This window comes from Chroicocephalus ridibundus, chromosome Z (assembly GCF_963924245.1).
Source record: "Chroicocephalus ridibundus chromosome Z, bChrRid1.1, whole genome shotgun sequence".
Taxonomy (NCBI): domain Eukaryota; kingdom Metazoa; phylum Chordata; class Aves; order Charadriiformes; family Laridae; genus Chroicocephalus; species Chroicocephalus ridibundus.
The window spans coordinates 71,771,736-71,797,518 of NC_086316.1; the positions used below are offsets into that span (position 1 = coordinate 71,771,736).

General features: G+C 39.9%; 1 protein-coding gene across 2 annotated transcripts; it reads left to right on the plus strand.

The window, feature by feature from the left end:
- The first annotated feature begins 2,281 nt into the window (after positions 1-2,281).
- C9 (complement C9) lies at positions 2,282-25,783 on the plus strand. 2 transcript variants are annotated; one of them, XM_063321527.1, is made up of 12 exons: positions 2,282-2,436; positions 7,971-8,064; positions 8,658-8,805; positions 12,149-12,296; positions 13,981-14,119; positions 15,335-15,553; positions 17,968-18,208; positions 19,589-19,717; positions 21,741-21,919; positions 22,127-22,355; positions 23,200-23,379; positions 25,624-25,783. In XM_063321527.1, exons 1-11 carry the CDS (start codon positions 2,351-2,353, stop codon positions 23,355-23,357), a joined length of 1,770 nt encoding a protein of 589 aa, XP_063177597.1. In that variant the 5' UTR covers positions 2,282-2,350; the 3' UTR covers positions 23,358-23,379; positions 25,624-25,783. The 2 variants fall into 2 exon arrangements, with proteins under 2 accessions (XP_063177597.1, XP_063177596.1); XM_063321526.1 differs by having other exon boundaries at positions 2,284-2,436; positions 7,917-8,064.

The following is a 25,783-nucleotide window of genomic DNA, read 5'->3' on the forward strand; positions in this document are numbered from 1 at the left end:
AATTAACAGTCCTACTGTGCTGGAGTTTTGAAACAGCTGTTAGGATGATCACTAAGAATTGCTTAGCAGGACTTCTTATAAGCTGGCCAAAGATGCTTGCTGGTCTGCTAGCTTAGTTTGAATAGTTGTTTACTCTGATTTAGTCTCTGTCTTTGTTGCGTGAAAGGGGCAAAGTGGTTTTGGCAGAAAATAAACCCCCTTGCGTTCCAACACCCCTCACCGAGGTGGGAGGCCAGGTGTGGCTAGGTTTAAATTCTGAGTGATGCCCAATTCAGCACTATCAGTCCAGTCACGTTTAATAAGTATTAAACTGTTACGATTTGGATACACTAATAGCGGACTGCACCTTCAGTCTAGTCGTGCTCATGAACCAGCACGGCCACTCTTGAGTCTTTGGTCGCGTTCAGTGAGAAACCAAAATGACTAGCTACTTAAACAGTGCCGTTTATTTAAACAGATTCTTAGGATTGCCAGTGATAAATACACTGTCTGCAAAGCACGTGCAAATAAAAGTATACAAAATGAGTGACAAAGTTATAAACGATACAGCCTGGCTATAAATGTAGGAAAGAGAAATTTCTCTAGAGAATCTAAGTTTCCCGAGGAAGCACTCGGTATAGTCTAAGTCTTACCCAAAGGTGTCCCTACTGGGGGGAAGAAAGGCTCAGACCGTCGGCTGGTCCTGGAAGTCAGCAATGGAGTTCTTTGTGATGGTGTCTTCCCTGGGTATCCCCCCTCTCTCGGGCTGTATTTATACTATTTGTTATCTTCAAGGTGGAGTTTGAGTGACTTTAGTCATACATACTTTTATTATGATTGGTGTAAAATTCTCTCCCTTCACAATTAAAGGTATAGTTTATGAGAAATTCAGGGCGCAGACTCAAGAAGGAGTGGTCGCACCTTGGAGGTGGGTAGCCTTCAGGATGGAGGTGTGTTTTGGTATTATAATGATATTATAATGAGCAAAGTTCACACAAAGGACAGCATTTCGTCAAAATTTGACAAAATGTTGGCTCTGAGTGTTGAGCGGGCAGCTAATTGGCAGTTATCTGTTTCGTGGTATCATACGCTATACATCATAATGTAAAGCCGCAGAATAATTGCATCCTGCCCCATACCTCATGCAGCTTCACAAGCATCCTTATCAGGGAACCACAGGTGTTGTATTCTTCATGCCAGCTGCGGCTATTTTCTACCTTAGAAGCCTCTTGATTTTATACTTTTCCTTAATGTGTGAACAATGCTGTACTTCTGTATTTTTAGCCAATTTAGTAATTATTCCACAGTCTTAAAGAACCATGAACTGTGGTGGTATATATAGCACCAACTGAAGCAGGTATGATGAAACAATACAATATTAGAAGTGTCTGTGTCTTGCATTCTTGCTCAGCAAATGAGTTCAGTGCAACTGGACTCAGCAAACTGGACTGAGGCTGCATCAGATTTAAGTTCATCTAAATGAAAATATCCGAAATTAAGAGTTGAATGCAGGGGAGGGGGGAGAACTGCCTGTCCTATTCCCCACCTTCTCCTCTCTCTGCCACAAAAAGGGGGGGGACAGAAAAAATTAAAAGTAGTATTTTTAAATTTTTTTTTACTTATCTATAGCAATTTGCAATATACTTATACCAGATGATTATTTTAAGCTTGCATCCAGACACTTAATTCTTAACCACTAAACAGTGTGTTATTTATGAATTACTTCTGTCTTGTGACTATGTTCAACACATGATGCCCTAAATCTGGATTACAGCAAACTACTAAACAGGAATGCCCTTCTAAAGGGCTAGCTTGTGGTTTGGGTTTTGGTGACAGAGTGAAAGCTAGAAGAGTCTTAGTCTTCTTCAAAACCACAAAAAAAATATGTGTTGCTCTCTTATATTGGCTGGGGGTGGAAGGAAAAAGGAATCTTAGGACTTTATTCCTCCAATACTCCAATGAGGATTCCAAGGATGTTAGGCGCTGAACTTGCTCTTGTAAACAGCTCTGCTTTAGGAACTATTTGTTCCTTACATGAGTCACTGCTACGACAGCTTTTTACTAGGCAGTTAACTGATCTCTAATGAAATAGAAAATGTCTTTCCCATATTTAAAAGGTACTAGTAAACAAAAATAGTTTGTTTTTAATCTTGAAACTACTTTACACTATTTCCCAGTCTCTATGCAGGAAAAAGTGGAATTTTCTGACAAGTGGACTTTAGAGCACTTACCGTAAGGCAGTTTTGGCTAGCAACTGTCATTTTTCAGTAAGCACTGCTTTTTGTTTGTTCTCTTGGTAATAAATAACAAAGGGAACAAATAAAGACATTGTGACTTCAGTCATGGCAATTCTTGTCTATTCAGCTACAAAATGAGATGCATGTGTGTTATCCTGCAGCTTATATCGATACTATGCAGTTTAGAGGTGGCTGCCTTAGTTCTGGGGGAAACTAGAAGGTAAGTGTCCTTGGTCTTCTGCAGAGGTCTATACTGTTTTCTTTCTCTAATTCAGAGCATAAATCTCCAATGCAGACATCTCTAATGGTGGCTTGCTTAGATATTCAACGAAAAAGGAAACTACTTCTTGCTGTGTTTCAAGGAGTCAAGCAGAAATGGTTTATCCATTTATTTTGGATGTATGTGGCACAATAATGGTGACTGATAGCAGTTGAAGCCATGTTTGTGCAGGGAGGTGGAGCTCAGGCAACTCATCTATTGTACGCTGACTGTGAAAATATAATCGAATCTCAATTTGCTTCTACTTGGAGACACACAATTTTTTCTGACAGTACTTCAATTCCTGAAGTCTCTTACACTGCCTGTTTCTAATTCTTTGAAAATCTAGCCTTTGTTTTTCCATTGGAAGATTCATTAGAAGGAGAACTAAAGGCTTAGTCCCTGCAAAAATATCATGTGAAAACAAGTGAAAATATATACTACCTGAAACATAGCTGCCTAGTCTGTATGTCATTTATAACAAAGGTCAGTACTAAGTGGTGAAAAAATGTGAGTCTCAGATATAGGTGCGTTAAGAATAAATTGGGATCCATCTGCTTCAAGACTTAAATTGCAGTATGAGAAGCATTTTGTGAAGGCATGTGAATACTGCCTGAACAACTGAGCATTGCCTCTTGGACATGTGTGTAGGCCCGAGGGTGGTTGCTGCCATTATTGTTTGAAATACCTGAACAGACTTTGAAGAGTAGCCTTCAAAACTATAAAGACTGCTGCTTCCCTCTCTCCTTATGTTTTGATGGTTATTATTATTTTGGTATTCAGATCTAATTAAACCACAGGCTTGATACATTCAGTGAGAAGCAGTCCAGCCAGAAGACATGATTATTACAAAGAGTCCATACAAGGCTCTTCCTTTCTAAAGAGCACTCTTCTGTCCCGCAAAACTCCCCAGTAATGGACAGCAGAGAAGGTATTTTGATTTCCATGCTTGTCTCTGAAGTTCTTGCTCCTAACTGCCACCTTCAGTGACATTCTTCAGTAGCTGAGCTACCTTTATCTCCACTCCTATTTAAATTGTGTGACTTAGTAGCTCCTGTTTCAGCATGGCTTTTCAGTAACCCCTTGTCCTTTGGTTTAATGTGCAGGTGACAAGCCTGACAATTTTCCTAATATCTTTGTTTTTTCTAAACAATGATATTGGGTAAAGTGCTCTTTCTGTATGTGTCCCTCTGAATTTCCAGACCAATCTGGATAGTGGATGCATTGTTGATGTTTCAGAGTTCAAGAGACTCACTTGCAATGAGCTTTTTCTGATTTTTTTTTTATTTTTTTTTCTTCTCTAACCTCAAGTAAATCCAAAACCCTAAAGCTGGATCTGCAGCAAATCATGTGAAACTTGTACACTAACCCGGAGGGGGCCCAGGGCCGTGTGTACATCACCCAAAGAATATTCTTGCACAAGTTGCTCAGTTTGGATTATGTGAAAACTTGTGCCACCTTGTGTTATTTGCATTGAAAAGTTCAACCCAGCCTTTCCTACCTGGAATTTTTATTTTACAGTCAAAATAATGACTTATAGGAACCTTTGGGAGACTCTTTAAGTTCTGCACTAGCTTGAGTCTGATCACTCCTTCAGGCAGTCCTCCTAGACACTGCTCTTCATGGTTAGTTCTTATTGCCTGCGAGGGATTTTGGCTGTATTTTTAAGGTAATAATTTAAAAGTTCAGAAATGCGTTTCAATGTAAACTTCTACAGTACCTAAACAGAATCAGAGAATCATGGAATGGTTTGGGTTGGAAGGGACTTTAAAGATCATGTAGTTCCAAGCCCCCTTCCGTAGGCAGGGACACCTCCCACTAGACCAGGCTGCTCAAAGCCCCATCCAGCCTGGCCTTGAACGCTTCCACGGATGGGGCATCCACAGCGTCCCTGGGCAACCTCTTCCAGTGCCTCACCACCCTTACAGTAAGGAATTTCTTCCTAATATCCCATCTAAATCTACCCTCTTTCAGTTTGAAACCATTACCCCTCATCCTACCATTACTCTTCCTGAAAAAGGGTCCCTCCCCATCCTTCCTGAAATAAATACCTCCCTTCCTAAATACCTGATAATTTCTAGGAATAAGACATCCATCTGCCTTTAGAAATCCTATTAGTTGCCTTGAGGTATCTTTAAGGTCTAGTGTCTCAGGGTTCCTGCTCCTACCATCTTTAAGGACAACCTGTCAGTTTTCAACCCAAGATGTCTGAATGGATGTTGTTACTCAGAGGTTTACATTCCTACACAAGCAAAGAGATGGAAAGGTCATATATGCAGCCATATTTGCAGATACAGGAAGGAACAAGGTGACTCTCATCCATTTGCCAGACCAGCAGATTTTCATTTCTTCCCCCCATTGATGTTACTGTCATGCTGAGTTGTGGAAAAATACTTAATAGCATATTGTACAGCAACTTTTCAAAGCATTGCCTGCTTATTATGGAGTTACAGTAATTGTATTATTGCTGAAGTATTTGTAAGATGAGCTAATTACAGGCAAATTAATTGTCTTTGAAGAGGCTGGAGGGCTACATCAAACTTCAAATACATTACAACTTTCCAGAATTTCATAGAACTGTAGAATACTTTGAAAAGTCTAAGTTGGAAGGGACCTCTGGAGGTTTTGTACCATGCTCTGTTCAAAACAGGGCCTTAGATTAGGTCATCCAGGAGTCCTCTCGTGTCAGTCAGTCTTGTATGTTTCCAGTAAGGGATGTTCTACCATTTCCCTGGGTAACCTATTCCAATATTTAATTGTTCTCATGGTGAAGTGTTGAGCTTTTTCATATTCAGATGGCATTTCCCCTGAAGCAACTGATGTTGCCTCCATGTCTATACAGCTACCTTCTAGGATTTTGCCTTTTCTGTAGACATTTCTAAGAGAAGCTGTATACTTCTTTCCTTTTCTTTCTTGTCTTTGAGTTATAAATCTTAATATTACTCAAAGTGTGACTGCAGCATAGATTCAGGTGGAATTATAATTTCAAATATCTGTATCAGTTCCCAGGATGAAGTATCATTCCAATGTACATAAGCACACCTTGCAGAGTGTTTTGGATCTGCAAACCTCAACAGCACTGGAGAAAGAAAGCTGGCCCCTAAGTGGGCATATGAAAGTAGAAGAAAAGGCTCAGATTAAAAGTACCATGATGAATCTAATCACAGTCTTTTCTGGGTCAGAGCAAAGAGACAGCTGATCCATTACCCTATTCCTGATAATGATCATTAAAGCATGCTCAGGGAGAAGTGTAAGAACAAGGCAATGCCATCTCCCAAGTTCCCATCACTTTCATCTGCCAACCAGTGGGTTATTCATTTAGGTGCTCAGACACCACCAGAGAATTAGTGAAAGGGAATTCTGTATAAAATGGACTTGGATCTGCATCCTCTATCAGGTACCCCAATTCCTGGTGCCGGACGTGTGGAAAAGGTTCACACTTCCCTACCAGCTAAGAGTTTGGGAGGTACCTATTGTATGGAAAGAATTCTTAATTCTTTTCTTATTTCTGCTATCCATAGTTATTGGGCATATTTGTGCTTTTTGCTGTTTTCTTTTTTGAGAATCCCACCTGTTAAAATCAACTTCCTCAGCCGAGGATCCAATTACTGCAGGCCCTAGCTTGAGGTCAGGAGACTTCTGGGAAGAGAGTTGTTTAGGAGGCAAGACAGCAGGCAAGACAGTGGGAGTGCGTGACAGATACTTCCCGCAGCAGCTGTGGTGCATGTTTACTGCTGGTGTGTGTGACAGCGGAAAGTCTGAGGCATAAGAGCCAGCCAGGGACAGCTGAGTGCATAAAAGGTTGCACAACTACTCTGTGATCCCTGAGCTCTTTAAGATTCAATAGTTGCAAAGAGACATAGGTTGATCTAGTGTCTCAATAACAACTTACTACGTGTGTAACCTGAACATACAATAAATGGCATCAGAAAGTTGAACCAACTGGTATACCTTCCTTGTCCAAACTGCAGATTTCTCAATCCCGTGGAATCTGGAATCAGGTTATGTTTGTTTGGACTCCTACCATATTTGTACAAGGGAAGGGGGTCAAAGAGTGAAGGGCAAGGCCCTGCTTGCAACAAAAGCCCATACATCATGCTGCAGCAGCTACAGATCTGCCAGGCAGCTGGGCTCAGCAAAGAAGGTCCACTGTAGAGCATTAACATGGAGAGATGCAGAGAGAGAATTGCTTTGCAGTAGATGAATACTCAGCATGTAAGGCCAAATCAGAGTAAATTAGAGAGAGCAAACCAGGCAAACTAGACCTCAGTGCTCCTCCATTCCTCTGCTTTCCAGCATTGTTACCTACAAAGATAAGGTCACCAGTAAACTACTGGCCTTGCTTTTTAAAATTAACAACTCATCCTACAGTGCATCAGTTTTAATGTCTAACTGTGTGTGCTTCATATAAATTTGATTTCTATATAGTGATAGCCTTTCACTTACTGACAGCCTGGAGTTCCATGGTTTTTAAAACTGGGCACCGAAATGAAAGAGCAACTCTAGAAAATACAGGCCTAACTGGCAAAGTATTCAACTGTTCGACTGAAGAATACTTATATAGTTAAACACTTGTCTGTATTTTCCAACTATACGTTAGCTTATTGGCAAATAATACCTCTATTTATGAGTCTTCTTTCAACTCAAGAAAGCATTTAAACTTTTATCTAGGCTTAAGGGCAACCCCGTTGTCCTGGTTCCAGTGGGGATAGGGTTAATTCTCCCCGGGCTCCAGCAGGGACACGGGTATTCCATCCCATGTGAGCCATGCCCACCTTGAGCTGCTGGGGCAGGAAGAAGTCACCGCTTGGAATGGGCGGGGGCCCCGGGTCAGTCGGGGAGCGGCCGTTCCGTAATCCTGTTCATATACTCCTCTATCCGTGTTATTGTTGTTGTTTGCTTGTTCCCTTTGCTGTTCTGTTAAACTGCCTTTGTCTCAACCCAAGAGTTTTGCCTTTTTCTTCTGATTCTTTCCGTATTGGGAAGGCCCGAGCGAGCGGCACATGGTTCTTTGTTGCCGTCTGAGGCCAAACCACGACACCCATTAAAGCTAATAAGCTCAAAAAATCAGAGACATGTATTTAAGTGCCTCATCTATTTGAGGTGTGCTGCTGTGCCTTTGTCTTCAGCTCTAAGTATGGGCAACACAGCCACTGTCTGAACAGGGGAACTGCAGATGTCTTCCATGTGCTATTTGATTCTCTTCAATCACATGACCCACCAGAAAAGCATGAGTACACACAGAGATCTAAAAAAGAGCTGTCCCATTAAGTCAAGGGTTTTTTTTCATGTAGTTTTAAACCACTGAAGAATTTAAGATTAGGCAGTTGTTTATACATCTAAGTACCAAGTACTGTTGTGAAAATGAAGAAGAAAACAGCTTGAAGATGCTTCTAAAATATCAGTCTATGGTTTAAATACAAACTCGCATATGATTTTAGTGTACTGCCCAGGACTGTTTTGTTTAACGGCTCTTCAGAAAAAGCTTTCCACAGGGGAACAAGAGAACTGAATGCGCCATCTCCGATAGATTGTAAGCTGAGCAGCTGGAGCGCTTGGGGCCCCTGCGACCCGTGCACCTATCAAAGGGTAAGCTATAGTTGGAAGTCTTTGTTCCAAAGCCACAACCAAAGGAACATTATCTGTCTGCCTTTTGGTAATGCAAAAATATCAGATTACAACTCTTAATATTGTATGTTCGTGTTTTGATGAAACCCATAATTTCAGATCTGAAGTCATAAGAGTAAGAAAAGACTACATCCAGATGTACGAAACTGGTCAGCAGTTCTCATTCAAAATGTTTTGTTGATAGAAATTATCTTTTTTTGGCCAAATGGATGTTTCTGTTAAGAACGTTACTTTTCAATACATTTTCTATGAAAGACTTGGAAGCATACAAAATATATATGATGCATTTCATCCCTGGGTTGAAAATAATGAAAATCGTGAAATAACTAAATAGTTAAAAATAACTATTTCTACATACTTGCTAAGACATTGTTATTAATTCAATGTTCCTGTACACTTTTTTTACACTATGGGCTGTGCCTTTGGATTTTCAACCAAAAATTTCACCAAAGATGATTCATTTTGAAAAGTTCTAAGTTCAGATGGAAATCCTTCGGTTCTGGTAGTTCTGTGTTGTCTCTTAGCAATGCTAATAGTGTTATTTTTCTTTCAAGTATCGCTCTAGATATATTCAACAATTTGGACAGTTTGGTGGAACACCATGCCTGGAGACCTTAGGAGATACACAAAGCTGTAAAACCAGCCAAGTCTGTCCTGAAGAACCAGAACCAGGTTGTGGTGCTGACTTTCAATGCAGTTCTGGTAGGTTTTGTTTTTGTGTCATAGCGAGTTATGCAATAACTCAGGAAAACGCATTTTACTTAGTACTGTGAAGGAGTTAAATCCATTTACTTTCAGGACAAAATGCATACACAAAAAGAAAGATATGCTTCAGTGCTTTTCTAGTTGGGTATGCTTTCTCGAAACTGTTAAACCCTTATTTCTAGGGTTTAAAGAGATTCCTCAGAAGGTAGACAGGTGGGATGCAAAGCCACAAAGCCAAAACCACAGCATGAACAACGCTTTAGAGGGGTATATTCCTCTCATCTCCCATTATAATTTGCATCTAATTTAAATTCTTCTCCTGTAATTTGTACTCTGGTTAAAAGTTGACCATACTATGAGTGTCCTTTCTTCTAGTGTAACTGCTCCACCTGCTACAGAATCAGTGTTTTATGAAAAATCACTGGGAAAAACTAGGACTGAAGGAACTTTAACAAAATGAACAGGGAGTTTTACTGACCAAAGTAGTATGATAGATGCTAGCTGGAGACCAGAATGCCTATAGATCCAAAGTAAGATGTAAACTTTAAAGTGATACATGCATGGCATATGAATGAATGTAATGTTCAAGATTCATCATAAATCAAAATAAAATAAGAAAATTTAATGGTAATAAAACTAGTCAAAACAGAAAAGGAAAGATGGTAAGTGAAATTTGAGTCCCAAGCCATTATCAGTATTGTCTTTATTTCAAGTACTCTGAAGTGCAAGCAGAGAAAGAAGAACGAGAAACTATGTGGTTAACTACTGCTTCATAGCCATTGTGTGGCACTTACAGGTGAGACGGTCGATAGCAACAGGTGTTGGCTTATTATGCTAGGGTAAATTTACCCCAAATCTTTAAATCCTGTAGAAAAAAAACACCAGTCTTTGTAAAACCTGTGATACACAACTTCAGGAGAATTCTACTTCACTGTTGCTTTAGAACACAAATTACTATAGTTTTGGACACTACAGTGTCCAAATAACATAGGCCAAATAGCAAAAATTTAAACAATTCAGAAATAATTATTTGTTGATATTGAATTACTATTTTCCTGTGTTGTCTTCATATATTTTTTTAAAAAAACAACACTAATAATCAAATATTAATATAGAAACAATCACAGCAAGTAACAAGTTTCTGCAAATGACAGCAGTTCTCCTGTCACCTGCTTTTCCTAGCCACCTTAGTAAACTCATAATTAAATGTAGTAGTATGGGGTATTTTTCATTTGAAGGAGGCAGGGTGTAAGAGTCAAATTCCTCATGACTATGATAGAAATATACAAAGAGAAAGATCTCATAGAATCATAGAATCATAGAATGCTTTGGGTTGGAAGGGACTTTTAAAGGTCATCTAGTCAACCCCTCTGCAATGACCAGGGACACCTTTCACTAGATCAGGTTTCTCAGAGCCTCGTCCACCTGACCTTGAATGTTTCCAGGGATGGGGAATCTACCACCTCCCTGGGCAACCTGTGCCAGTGTTTCACCACCCTCTTTGTAAAAATTTTCTTCCTTATATCTAGTCTAAATCTACCCTCTTTTAGTTTAAAGCCATTGCCCCTTGTCCTATTGCAACAGGCCCTGCTGAAAAGTCTGTCCCCATCTTTCTTGTAAGCACCCTTTAAGTACTGAAAGGCCACAATAAGGTCTCCCTGCAGCCTTCTCTTCTCCAGGCTGAACAACCCCAACTCTCTCAGCCTGTCCTCATAGGAGAGATGTTCCCTTCCCTGATCATTTTTCTGTCTCTCCTCTGGACCCACTCCAACAGGTCCATGTCTTCCTGTGCTGGGGGCCCCAAAGCTGGACACAGTACTCCAGGTGGGGTCTCACCAGAGCAAAGTAGGGAGGCAGAATCACCTCCTTTGACCTGCTGACCACACTTCTTTTGATGCAGCCCAGGATATGGTTGGCTTTCTACATCACAAGCACACATTGTTGGCTCATGTTCATCTTTTTATCCACCAGTACCCTCAAGTCCTTCTCAACTGGGCTGCTCTCAATACCTTCATCCCCCAGCCTGTCTTGATACTGGGTGTTGCCCCAACACAGGTGCAGGACCTTGCACTTGACCTTGTTCAACCTCATGAGGTTCACACAGGCCCACTTCTCAAGCCTGTCCAGGTCCCTCTGGATGGCATCCTGTCCCTCAGGCATGTCAACTGTACCACTGAGTTTGGTGTCATCTGCAAATTTGCTGAGGGTGCACTCGATCCCACTGTCTGTGTCACATATGTCTATATGATGAAGCTATTGAACAGTACTGGTCCCAATACGGACCACTGATGGACACCACTTGTCACCAGTCTCCATCTGGACATTGAGCCATTGACCACTACCCTCTGGATGTGACCATCCAACCAATTTCTCATCCACTGAACAGTCCATCCCCCAAATCCCCATGTTGTGCAGGACTGTGTCAGAGTTCTCACAGAAGTCCAGATAGACAACATTGGTAGCTCTTCCCTTGTCCACTGATGTAGTCATTCCATCAGAGAAGGCCACTAGGGTGGTCAGACAGGACTTGCCCTTGGTGAAGCCATGCTGGCTGTCTCAAATCACCTCCCTGTCCTCCATGTGCCTTAGCACAGCTTCTAGGAGGGTCTGTTCCATGCTCTTTCAAGGCACAGAGGTGAGGCTGACATGTCAGTAATTACTTTCTACCCTTGTTAAAAATGGGTGCAGTGTTTGCCTTTTTCCAGTCCCTGGGGACTTCACCTGACTACCATGACTTTTCAAATCTCATGAAGAGTCATAGAGACTGGCTTGGCAACTACAACAGCCTATTCCCTCAGGACTCTGAGTTGCATCTTGTCAGGTCCCATAGATTTCCTTATGTTCAGGTTCCTCAGGTGGCCACAAACCTGATATTCTCTTACAGTGGGAGGGACTTTGCTTCCCCAGTCCCTGCCTTGTGGACCATCCACTCAAGAAGTGGGGAGAGAGATTGCCAGTGAAGATTGTGTCAAAAAAGTTGCTGAGTACCTCACACTGCTCCTCCTCAGTTGTTACCAGTTTGCCGGTCTTGCTCACCACGGAGATGTACACTTTCTTTGACATTCCTTTTCTGGCTGACATACCTGCAGAAGACCTCATTATTCTTTGCATCCCTTGCCAAGTTCAGCTCCAGGTGCGCCTTGGCCTTCCTGACCCCATCGCTAGACAACCAGGCAGTGTCCCTATACTCTTCCCAGGATACCTGTCCCTGCTTCCACTGCATGTGCATCTCGTTCTTGCCCTCAATCAAGATATCTCAATAAAGAGTAGCTGGGGATATCATTTAAAGTCCATCTTGGGAAAAATAATGTATTCATTCAAAGTTTTATTCTTTGACTAGGTCGATGTATAAAGCGACGACTTGTATGTAATGTAGATAATGACTGTGGAGACTTTTCTGATGAAGATGACTGTGATTCCGATCCGCAATCACCATGCCGTCAACATGATATTGATGTGTCTGAAGTTGGCAGGACCGCAGGGCAAGGGTATGTAACGAAAGAAAAAGTAGTATTAGCCCTTGTGAAGAGTATAGGACTGTCTCCAAAGCCAGATGAAAATACTGAGGCACACTGACATTCTGAAAAGTAGAAGCTGAATCATGTTCGCATTTGTATTTAGAAATGCTACGTAGCTTTTGGAAGGAGCACCTAACTACTGTTTTATTTTGTTTGCTTGGGGAGGATAAAATATTTATACAGACAGTGTAAATCAATTATTATTTTAATACGCAGTATCATATATAGAAGTTACATGAATATACACGATACTATTTAAATGTAAAGCTTATAGATATATAGATATGTTTCAAGTGATATTTCATAACCAATCAGTCATTACAAATTACTTTACTAACATGCATGTCTAAAAAGGAGAAAAAGTATCTTGATTATTTATACAATGGGATGCCTTACTGCAACAGCACTCTGCCTGTGGCTTTTTTCCAGTATTCCATTCTCCACTTTCCAGATCCTCATTGTTTACAGGAGTTTTCCTCATTAATCTACTTAAAAAATTAATCTTTCTCTTCTCTGACCCTGCTGGATTTCTTTCGTTTCAAACAAAAAGAAAGTCTGACATATTGTTTACCTCCAAACCGAGCTAGAAGGCAGCTATTCAAACTGGAAGAAACGAAAATAAAAGAGTACGACAGCACCACCTTGTGTTTAAATGAAAAGGATGCGTTATTGTCATTTGGTTTTGATGATAGTATTACTGCACAAGAGCAAAAATGCTGCCGCTGTAGCATGGGGAAGTCGGGCATTTTTAGTTAGAAGTACTTTATTTATTTTTCCTATTACAATCCATTGCTAAAATCTTCCATGACAAAATGTTTTATAGATGTGCGGTAGTATACTGGCAAATTTGATGAATTGATAGCCACTTTTCTACACTGACATAAGTACACGTATCTACACTCAGATAGGACATGTATCAAACATAAATACTGGAAATACTGAAAAGATTTCGATCTATGAAACAGACATAGAAAGGAAAAAAACCATATACAGAATCTTTTGCAGTTATTTTTGGAGGTATCTTTTGTACATCAGTACATAGAAGCATAGAGCTATCCAGCCAATATGCCCTCTTCTCTGGACTTGTAATGGTTCAGATTTCCTCTTCTCTGCTTCAGACAATGCTATTATTCTACAAGGTCACACCTTTTGAGAACAGATAATGCTAGGACTAGCTGTATATTCCTTCTACAGATTTGATGGATCTTGTACACGCTTGATACCAAAGTTCCTACCAGGAAACAAACTAATATAAGTTATGAAAAAACCAGGTTAAAAATAGCTGTTGAGATGTCCATTTTAAACCTATAAGAAATGCTTCCTCACAAACATATTGGTCAGGAAGAAATGGGTTTTTACCTCCTTTCATTCCTAATGCTCTCACTGGGTTTGGTGTTTAATATCTTATCTTTTATTTCTCATACATGGCCCTTAAAGTGCTTTACAAAAGATCTATTGTTATCTTCACTACACAGATGAGAGGATCACAAGAGATGAGGCAAGCTGCTGTGGAAGAAGCAAGATTCAGTTCCCACAGCTACAGTCTCCATCTCTTACAGGATCTGACTTTTCCAGTTACAACACCATTGTCTACAGGCAAGGGTGCTGACACCTCCTTTTTTGAAGCATAACCTCTCATGTGCTTCTCTTGTAGAATCAATGTTTTAGGGATGCAGCCAATGGCCAGCCCATTTGACAATGAATTTTTCAATGGTCTTTGTGAAAGAGTGCGTGATGGAAACACCCGGACGTACTACCGCAAGCCATGGAATGTGCATGTTCTCGTTTACGATGTAAGTCTAAGTCCCTCTGTGCAACTTAGGATTTCTTTAACTGAATGCTGAACACTGACATGTTCTTGGAAGCCTCAGCGTATCTCTTGAGTCAGGCAGCAGCAGCTTTTTAGCATCAAGCTTTTAATAAAGTCCAGACAGAAACAGGTTATGTTATCATTTGCTTTAGCAGTTAAGCTCAGTGCCAGATAAATTCCCACATCTTCTTTGCTGCACCTGTGCCTAGTAAACGAACCTATTTCTGGAATGTTTACAACATGAGTGGATGAGATAAACAGGAGATGTACAGAAAGGAGTATGATACCTTTTACTGGGTAGAGCAGCAATCAAGCTGCTTTTTCAAGGACACACAAAAGGCACTGATAAAAAGGCAGGAATACTATTATGATACTCAGGCCCTGCTTGGGTTTTCTAATGAGTGATGACTTCCTCTTTCCCAGTGAAAAAAAATTAAATAGGCTTTTGAGATTCAGACTATGACTTCCACTGAGATTTGAACCCGAAAAATGCTGATGATTTTAGAAACATCAAAGTCAGGTTCATTTCAGAAATCAAGGCAGTATTTTGCTTACCAAATGCTTTGCCTATCACTGTAAGTAGGAACTTCATGGAACAATTACAATTTAAACCAGATTCTGCCCAAAATGAGTAAATCTGACCCAGAGATAACTGCTTATATTTGATTTTGATGCATAACCATTTTCAGTTACTAAAGCTCTATATTCTGCTAAAGTATACAAAAATAAGCAACACTAAAATAAGTATTCTGAATTAGCTATTGTCTGCCATAAGGAAAGAAAGAAAAATCCTAATTCTGATTCATTTAAGATGTCAGGACCTATTAGCAAATCTTGTCTGCATTCGAGGAAGGAGTTTCCTAGAATGTAGGAATGTTTCCTAGAATGTAAGGAGTTCCTTACATGTAAAGGAACTGTTGACACACATAAATTACTTTAACAGTGTTACATGCTGAGATTTAACAATCACTGAATGTTGTCACTGCAGTTTTCTGTTCACTTTTGAACCACTTTTGATCCAGATTAGGTGGTTTGGGATGAAGTGATTTTTCCATTTGTTTTCTTTTAAAAGTAAAAAGAGCTGTAAGAAAATGTATTGTTAAGCTATGTAAAACATATGACTTTAAAGTGCTACTTACATTTTCGTATTACTGCCTGGTTTGTTTTCTCATACAACCTTTTCATTATCTTTCCTAAGACAAAAGCAGACAAAACCTTCACATCTGTGTTTTACCATGATCGTGTAAAAATGTTACGAGAGGTTTACGTAGAAAAACAAAAACACTTTAACGCTGACCTGTCTCTCAAATACACACCTACTGAAGGAAGTAAAAAAAATGGTTCAGAAGTAAATTTCAAGTATCACTACAGCAAGAATTCAAGTTTAAGTTCTATCCTGCAAAGCTCCACAGAAAGGGTAAGTTTAATCAAGCTAAAGGATTTAATGTAACTATTTTACAAACAGTAAAATTTACACAGTGTTTGAATAATGCAAGATTAATCCTTCTAAGTATTTTAGTTGCCTGCTGCTTTTCTGTCATTTATTCACAAAAATGAAATACTGGCAATACTAGGGTTAAGATTTCAGACATGACCAAAGGGTAACCAAATGTAGCTTCATTTTCCCACTGTTTACTGATGACTAGCAACCACCCTCGTCTTTAACAGGATCTTGATTTTAGAAAGGGCCAAAGATCTTTGATATCATCCTGTTTAAAGAGCAGCTCTAATCTTGTGCAATGTGGACAAATTAAGTCAAGTCTTGGGACAAAAAGTTGCCACTGAGTACACCTACACTAGGTAAATAAAAAATAGACATGTAGAAAACTGAAAGGGCAGATCTCGGCCATTCAGGTATGTCTGTACTAATTAACTACCCTGGGCTAAGAGGCACAGACATTAGCACTGGCATACGATAATCCCTAGTTTTACTAGCATACTGCCATGATTTTGGTCTGTGCCAGCTCTCATGCGCTCATAAGCAATGCCCATCCTGTGGTCCCCTGCAGCATATTTGAAGGGAATGTTCTTAGGAGCCAGTCTGGAGAAAGCAAGCCTATTTTGGGGCTGCACGCAAGCCATAGCACTCTACCTGCCCTTTGAGACAGAGGAAAGGCCTCATTTTATTTACTAGTAAAGAAGTAGCCTTGGCATCTAGTGAGGTCAAAGAGAGAGAGACCACAAAAAGTGACACTAGACATGCTATTCACTATGGCCTAATCCAGCAGCTGGGTGTTAGTGAAATTAATTGACCAGGTCATATGCCCTTTCCCACCACATACACCAAAGTATGTGATCACAACATGCCATCACAAGGTACATCAACTCCATAATGCTGAAATGCACCACATGCAAGGAAGAATAGATCTGCCTCAACTAATTCAATTTTTCAAGTTTCTTGTCAGCCTTGTTGTCTAGGACACACTCAGAGCTCTAGAGATCAAATGGATAGAAAGGAAAACTAAGATAACTTTTATAACTGATTAATTAAAATTATGCTGAAGAGAAAGGTCTGTCCTACAAAGCAAAGCTGACGTACAGCACTGATTTTGTATTGGTATGAGTTTTCTTGGGATGGAAATGGACTATTTCAATCTCAAAGCATTTATCTCCACAGACACAAAAGATCAAGTTCTGTAGCTCAGGATGCTCGTAGTCTAGTGGCCTGTCATAGGAGTTTTGGTCTCAAATTCTTGCTCAGAGATCAGTTCAGAAAATGAGTCATATTCTGTCACCAGCAGAGGTCTATCACTGTAAACTCATGTTGCTGCAAGTTATTAGAGTGGCAGTTCCTGGACAAGAACACTCCAGGGCTCACCTGCAAGTTAAAGCCAGGAGCAGCCTGGGGACACCAGGAGAGCAAGGGATTTTTTACATGCCAGATGGCAGGAATATTTGCACGTACAAAAATTTCCTCACAGAGATTTTTGTGCCTGAAAATTTCTGCCAGTCCTAAGCAGCATCTGAGTCAGCAGTTTAAGATCCTTTAAATGGTGCCAGCAAATGTGATGGTCAGTTCCTAAATCCCATTTATGTACCCCCTGTTAGGCACTACTGCTAAGGGAGTGACATTAGTACTGCAAATTATAATGGGATTTGGAAGGCATGTGTTTGCTTAGAGTCTTAAGTGCAACTATTTCACGAATGTAATGTGTTACAGGCAGCAGCTATGTCCTAATTTACATTATGATATAAAAACATCTGCAGTGTAATTTATGAAAATATCAGTCACTAAAACTAGAGTTAGAATGTATGTATGGGTCGAATGTCTCAGTGGGATTTTTTCCTGACTAATTTTCATTTTATGATGTTATTTTCTTTTTTTGTTTGTTTTTAATTCGGGCTTTGCCCTTCCTTGTGACAGTGTGAGAATAATAGAGAAGTGATCCAAAAAAAGAGAGAACTTAGTTCTTTTCTGACGGTAAACAAAGACAAAACTCCAGCTGACCTCAGTGGGAAGCTTCCGTTATCTAGTGAGCCATATGGAATTACTTTCCAACGTTATGAAAGTCAGAAAGGCACTTTCGGTAGATAGTGTAGTTAAAGAGAAGGCCTTGTCAAATAGATCACAAAGTGCTCGCTGAAATTAGTAAAGGGAGAGTTCTGCAGAACTGCAAGAACTGAAATGATCTAAATGTCTTGCTGCTTCCTCAGTTTAAATTGGAGAACTTCTAATTTGAATTAAACAAGTTTGTCTCTGTTCCTAAATGCTAGATTGAATGTCATGTTTAAAAGTGCTGCAGTTTCTTTGTAAGTAAAATAGAACACATTTTCCTGCTGTGCCACATGATAGAATGGCACATTCATCTGCTTTCTTCTCCCTGCATTCAGAACCAAACCTTTCTGCTTATAAAAGGAAAGATTCAGCTGGGAAGATTCCAAATGCGGAGTCGTGATGTCCGTCTCACAGATAGTTTCCTTGATGATCTAAACTCTCTGCCTGCTGAATATGATAAGGGGGAATATTTCAAATTCCTGGAAGATTATGGAACTCACTATGCAGTCTCCGGAACTGTAGGAGGAAAATATGAACTTGTGTACGTGCTGGATAATTACGCTATGTCTCGATTAGGTATGCATTTTGTTGGTCTTGCTATGGTATGCAGATTATCACCAAGTCTCCAGTCATGCAGAGATGTATGAGAACAGATTTGTGTATATGGAGCACTGCTGAGGAAAGCACAGTTCAGCGTGTGCTGCTTGTGGCACACCAATGACTTTACAGTATTACATGAGTTCAACAAAGATGAGAGTCAGTCTTCGTAATTTCCAAAATTATTTGAAGCCTCTATTGTAAGTCTGTAACTGAGAAAAAAAAATCTTAGAGAAACCTCTTCAAAATATTAGCAATACTAATTGGTGTGAAATGATTCACAAGAGATTCCCAACGCCTAGAAGATCTGCCTTAACCTTAAATCCAATTTGCTAATTGGTACCTTCTTGTGGTACAATCAGTCTAAGAGTATGGTGGTGGCAAAAAATACGGAACAAATTGAAGAACTCCCTAGAAATCACATTGTGTACTTGAGTGTGTTAAAACTGTTTTTATAGACTTTAACATCACACTGGAATTTTACTTGCCCTGGTTAAAATATGAAAGTAGCAATTTAGTCCTCCCTCACGTGCAGTTCAGATGTATATGGTTTTGTGATGTATTAAAATGAACACTCTGGAATAAAGTTAGAAAAGGCAATACTCATGCTGATTTTGGAGATCAGAAAATAAGTACCTGCTGCATGCAACACCAACAACAATATTACTATCAGATGTTCAGACTATGCAAAAGGACATGGGGCAAAGATGTCACTTATGTATCCCACTATAACTCTGTTCAGCACCTGGAGATTGCGGTGCTGGATTATTTTTTTTTAAAGTACCAATCTTAAGCAAAAATCTTTCTGAATACACAAGTGAAGTCTGAGTTTCATAAATAGAAAGGAGGTGGTGGAGGCAGTAGCAGATAGAGGAGGATTAGAACTTATGGGAATGGCGTACTTGTAAGATATCAGTGGACTTAAATAACTTTATTGGGAGAAGGAGAAGAGAAACGTGTTTGAGATTGGGAGAGAGGGACTGGGAGGACTGAGCAAGTTAGCACATAAAAAGACCAAATGATAATCAGCTGAGAAAGACACAATTCCAATATGGAAAGAGTAGCCCCTAGAGGGACATCTGCTTTCATCTAGATCAAGGAAAACAGAAATCGTTTTTTGCAGGGTTTTGGTATTTTCTGAATCATTGTAGATCTCACATGCCTCTGTGCAGACACTTCAGATACAATCATCCTCACATTCACTTCATGGAAATGCAAAAAGCAGAGGATAAATGGGAACAAGAAAGCCATAAACATTTGCAATATCTCTAAAATTTATTCTCCAAGAATAATAATAATAATATCACATTATTTATGGTCATTCAGTCCCTCTAATCACCTAATTACTTCCACTTTCAGGTATCACTGTAGAAGATGTGAAAAAATGCCTCGGTTATCACTTAGATGCCAGTATTACATATAAAAACTTAGATGCCGATGTTAATATTGATCGTGGTAAATGTGAAAAGATTTATGTGAAGGACAGATGTAAGTATATCCTTATTTTATATTATATCTTTTGCTTAAGGAAAGATTATACCAGTTCCTTGCCCTTTTATAATAGATATAGTTATTGCTGTTAGGGAAAGGACAAATCTAGTAGACCAGTAGAGGTAAGGCTGCTGTACTTCCATGCTCTCAGGTCAAGCCAGGCTGAGCATGTGTTCCCAGTAGGCACACATACAAACACACTTAGATAATGCACACGTACATACACACATTGCTAGCCACACAATCAATATAGACAAAAACACAGTACTCAGACAAACACAGACAGCACCAATGGCTTCACCCTGTTCTCTCCATCTGATCCGTGTGAAAGTCTGTCAGTGGGAAATATCACAGAATCACAGAACGATTGAGGTTGGAAGGGTCCTCTGGAGGCCATCTCGTGCAACTCCCCTGCTCAAGCAGGGTCAGCTAGAGCAGATGTTCTCCTCAGGCAACACAGTCCTCAGGTATTTCAGCCCCTTTTTAATTTACATATATAGCCAATACAGATCCCTCCAGCAGCTGACCTTAGGCATTCAATTGAACCAGCAACTGGATCCTTAGTCTCCCCTGTTTCTGGCACCCGGATATATAAGACCCCAAGGCCCACAGCTCCACTGCCATTGCTGGTAGAGACCACCTGATGCACACCAACACACACACCCACACTCACACACAATGGATACCTCCAGTAGCTGGCTTTAGGTGCTCAGTCTACGCAGGGCCAATTGGCCCTTGGATCCTCTTGTCTCCAGATGCCTTACACAGACACACCATCACTTCCAAAGAGGTCTCAGTCAACCTCGGGACCTTGGAGTCTCTCCAGTATTTGGCCTAGAACCCCTGGTAACTCCAATAGCCAGCTCCTCCAGTTGTCGCACTCTAGAGACATGTACATATCTAGGCCAGACTAACAGCCACTTTGATACCCGGCTCCCATTCACCTGCTAGGTTTGCTCGATATTTGCTACTGATCACACACTGACATATGTATCCCAACCCACTCCAGTTATTGGCACCACAAATACCATGTCCCTATCAGCCAGTGTGCAACTTCAGTTGCTGGCACACAGATCTCCTTACACATGTATGTACATAAAATAGAGTCCTCTCAGCCAGGAAAAACTTAGAAATGGAATTTACTGGTAAGCCAGAACAGACTGCAAAGGTCAAGGACAGTAGATGGCAGACAAGCTCACTGATCAGTCACTTTTCTATATGCAATCAGTCTCCTTTTTTGCCTTTAACCCTGTATTTTCCCATGCTCGTTCCTCCTAAAGCCACTTTGATACTCCCTTACATCTTCAATGGCACTCCTGTAAGTATACTCTAGGTATTTGAGTTTGTGCAATCCCAAAATGCCCTATTTTGCATCCAGAGAGCTTTTTCATTAACTCATCTTGTTGTTGACTCAGCATCAGCCTCACCCTGTGGGGCTGAGACAGGCCTAGGAGGAGTCAAGCAGGGCCTCCCTGTTCTCTGATTAGGCTACTTAAGTTTCTTTGCCTGTCATTGGTCCTCTCTGCTCCTTTGTGCATCTGGAGATGAGTCTTTTATCACATGACCTAAAAATTGCAAAAGGCAAGGAGATTTACTACTGAGCCCGTCAGAGGCAATAGTTTTCAGTGCTCTGTTCTTGTGTTTTAGTTATGAAGTAAAAGCTCCTACTACTCCAATTCCTGCTCTCTTCTGGCTCAGCTCAGGTGATACAGTAGCATGACTCGTATTATCTTTGGCTTGTTATCAAATGGCTATGACCTCCATAACGTCTTTCATTTTACACTACCCCTTCTTTTCCTTTCAGATATAGGGTTTTCTAATTTACTTGCAAAATAGATTTCCTCCCCATAAGAGGTATGAGCAAAGAAAGACTGAATTCCGCCCCAATGAGTGAGTGAAGTGTTCTTCTCTCTGTGATCCTTTTATAGAGATGGACTGGTTGCGCTGAAAGGACAACTGTTCTTCAAGATAACATGGGCATTAAAATTTCTTCTTCAGCCTCTCTTCTTTCTTTCTGCAGCAGAACATCAGGATGATGCTGTCATTGATGATGTCATTTCCTTAGTTGATGGAGGGAAGATTGACTTTTCTGTTAAAATAAAAGAAATGTTACTGAGAGGATCCAAAATGGTTAATGTAGAGGATTACATACAGTGGGCTAAGTCTTTGGTTGATGCTCCAGTAGTGATACAGCAACGGGTAAGTACAACTTCTTCAAAGCCATGGCTCTTACAGTCTGAAAGCTTTTGTTCTAAGATGGAGGTGATACTCCAAGTTTATGATAAACTTTCAGGTATTTTCTTCATCTTGACAGTTACTTCAGATGCTTGCTCTAGTGATGGGTATATCAAAAGGATTCAGAACTTTCAGAAAATTCTGTAATGCGTGGGCTTTTTTCTTCTACAGCCTTCTCCAATACAGACACTTGTTCCAGTTAAGATGAGAGATGCATATTTAAAGAAACAAAATTTGGAAAGAGCAATTAAAGACTACATTACCGAATACAGTGTGTGCAAATGTGAACCCTGCAAAAATGGAGGCACCCTTGTATTGGTAGATGGAGCCTGTACTTGCATGTGCTCAAGCTACTTTAAGGGAATCGCTTGTCAGATTCCCAGATCTACATTAATTAAAGGTTAGTAAATACTCCAGACAGACTAAAATGAGCATATTTGTTATTGTGAACAATATCCTGACAAAATGAGCCTTCATAAAGATAGAAGGATGTTGTAGTACTCCCTTATACTTACTGCTGTCAAATCTCATGGGTATATGGTGTAGAAGTTAGTGTAAGTTACAGAGTTCTTTCCATAAAGAGGGCACTCTAAATTAGAGTTCACTGTCCCACATACGTTATTTTGTCTTGGAATGATACCCCAAGTTCATTTAAGTAAATAGGAGCATTATTGAAGCATGGTGCAATAATGGTAAACTGATTTCAGGAAAAAGCAATCTCACCACGTCATAAGCTGTTTTGTCTTCAGTTTCCTGCAAAAGCACTGTTTGCTAACACATGATCACATTTCATAATTATTGTGCCAGCTTAACATTAGATTGGTCCACAAAGAGGAAGAGGGAGATGAATATAGTTCCGCAACTGAAAATGTAAAAAATTTATTGTGTGTGCAGTAAATTCATTCTCTGTGGCCAGGTTTTTAAAGCACAAGTGCCCAAAATGGCCCTTAGAACTTGATATTCAGGCAGCTTCCTAGGGTGACAAAAATATTGAAACCCCTGGGCTCTTAACAAGTGCTACAAGTGACAAGGGCATTTTCAAAAGCCGAATCTGTGTGATGTGTTGTATGCTGAAGGCTGCAGTGATCTGCAGAGTTACCACAACCGAGAATGTAAGAATTGAATAATGGTCTACCTTGTCCACCCTCAAAAGTACAAACTAAAAAGCTCTAATTGATCTTTCTGTCACCGCACAGAAGGCAGAGAGGTGCTGGACTAATCTTAATATGATGTCTTAATACCAGTTGTCACTGATGGAGGCTGGAGCTGTTGGAGTGCCTGGTCCACCTGCATCAATGGAGAAAGCACTCGAACTCGCCAGTGTAATAATCCTACACCAGAACCTGGGGGCAGACCATGCCAGGGAGAAAGCATTGAAAAACGGCCCTGTGGAGAACCATAATAGTTATGCTGCTCAAAAATAGGTAATTAGCCTCTCTAAGTACTAATGTTTTATTGCTGTTTAGAATAAATGGTCTGGCAGTGTTCGGGGCATTTCAGTGACACAGTTGAAGAAGTGATGGGTAAGGTATGTTTCACTTAAATCTGTGACTTGATACAGCTTTTAAAAACAGCTACCCTGTAGCTCAAATTTGTGAATGTTTAGATTTGTGTTTGAAACTCTTGACAAGCAATGTCATATCACAGAACTCCAAGATTAAAATGAAGTTCTGGATAAGAACAAACTAAAAACCTAGCTCTTAAAATCCAGATTTCATTTCCAGTCAGACTCTCCATCAAAAAAGGTATGTCTTATGGAAAGGGAGAGAGACATATTTTCCAGAAACAAAATATAGAGACAGTTTGGGAGTCTGAATTCTATTACTTGACAAGTAGAACGCTTAAATCCAAAAAAGTTACTGTTGTAGCAGTTTTGAAACATTTAGCTTGGAAAAAAAATAGTTTAAGAAAATTATTATCTACAAGGTTTTGTCAGGGTTTTTTTATTTTTTAATATATTTTATTTTATATTTTATATATTATATTTTTATATATTTATTTTTAATATAATACGGCAAAGCAAACCAAAAAAAATAAGTAGGATTTTGAGGATTGATGCTCTGGTCTATAAAATGGCAAGGTGGTCTCAACTTTCTTCACCTTTTGAGAGCAAGCAGCTTCCAAGCCACTTGGATGTGACAGTTTTCAGGAAGTGCTTGGGTTTTATTCTTAACATGATACCATAAGTTCCCTCTCTTCTGGGAGACCACAAGAAGAAAAGAGATGGCAAGATAGGGAAAGGATTTTTAGTGTTTCCCCACTGAAACACCCTGGTGGTAAGTCTCGCAACAAGATCTCTGCCTGCACCAAAAATATGTATCAGAATCATAAAATGGTTTGTGTTGGAAGGGACCTTAAAGACCATCTAGTTCTAACCTGCCTGCCAGGGGCGGGGAGACCTCCCACTAGATCAGGTTACTCAAAGCCCCATCCAACCTGTCCTTGAATACTTCCAGGGATGGGGGATCCACAGCTTCTCTGGGCAACCTGTTGCAGTGTCTCACCACCCTCAGAGTAAAGAATTTCTTCCTTATACCTAATCTAAATCTACCCTCTTTCAGTTTAAAGCCGTTACTCTCTATCACTATATGTCCTCGTAAAACACCCCTCTCCAGCTTTCTTGTAGGCCCCCTTCAGGTACCGGAAGGCTAAAGATTCTTCTTTGAAGATTTATTCTATGGTTGCCTTCTCCCAGCTTAAGTAGAGTTCAGTTGTATCTAATATTCTACTTGTACCCTGTTTTGGTAGGGCGGTTGGCCTAGATGATTTCCAGAGGTCCCTTCCAACCCCTATCATTCTGTGATTCTGTGATTCTGAAGAAAGCATGGCCAGCAAAACATAACAGTACTCATGGGCCATGCAGCACTACATCTCCAGGCTATCAAAACTAATTAATCCATAAGCTATTCCACAGATGGAAGAGAGAAAATGAGAGAAGAATATGATACAGAGCTGGAAAACTAAATAAAACTAGCAAGTGACAGACTCAAAACAAACTGAAGTCTGGTCCTTCACACAGTGGGCATACCAAAAGTAAATATGCATTTTAAAAACCTCAAAACAAACTAATGGAAGGTTCTCAAACATGTAGATAATCATGCTTGCTCAGGAAGTCTCTGAAGCATTAATTTTGGCAGGATGATAAAGTATTCTGTGGAAGTGTTTCCCTACTCCTGAATGTGCCCCAGATCAGTGTTACTGCCCTCTTGTGAAAAGCAAGGTATCAAGTTAGCCTTTGCTTAATGCAGTGAAGTTGGTCTTATCTTAAAAAATGCTCATAAGCAGCCTAATTTTATTCCTGCATTATATCATTGACATGCTTCTATTCAGACATGACAGCAGATACATACGTATTCAGATATGTTTCCTCTGGTATGGCATAGTAAAAGCTCTTTTAAAAAAATTAACCTAACTTTGGCTCCTGATATAGCAAACATATTGAGTACTCACTCTTCCAGCAGAAGTAAGATACTTAAGTCTTCTGAAAATCATGGTATATGTTCTGACTCATTCTTCATTATAATTACTTTACATTACAGTCATATTTGAGACACAGTGAAATCATGTTCTTGGTGAACAACAGTACTATTTCATTTAAATTTTGACCAATATATACATTGTAGCTACTGTCTTCTATCATTTCTTTACTATTTTTTCTCCTTTTTTAGAAATCTTCAATGGATTCCAAACCAATTCTACAAATCACAGTTTCTGCTAGCCAGCTAGCAACACAAGAACAATGGAATGCCATGATTTAAAAGCACCTGCAGCTTAAAGATCACTAATCAAAACAAAATAATACACCAATAAACATCTTAAAAGAAATGA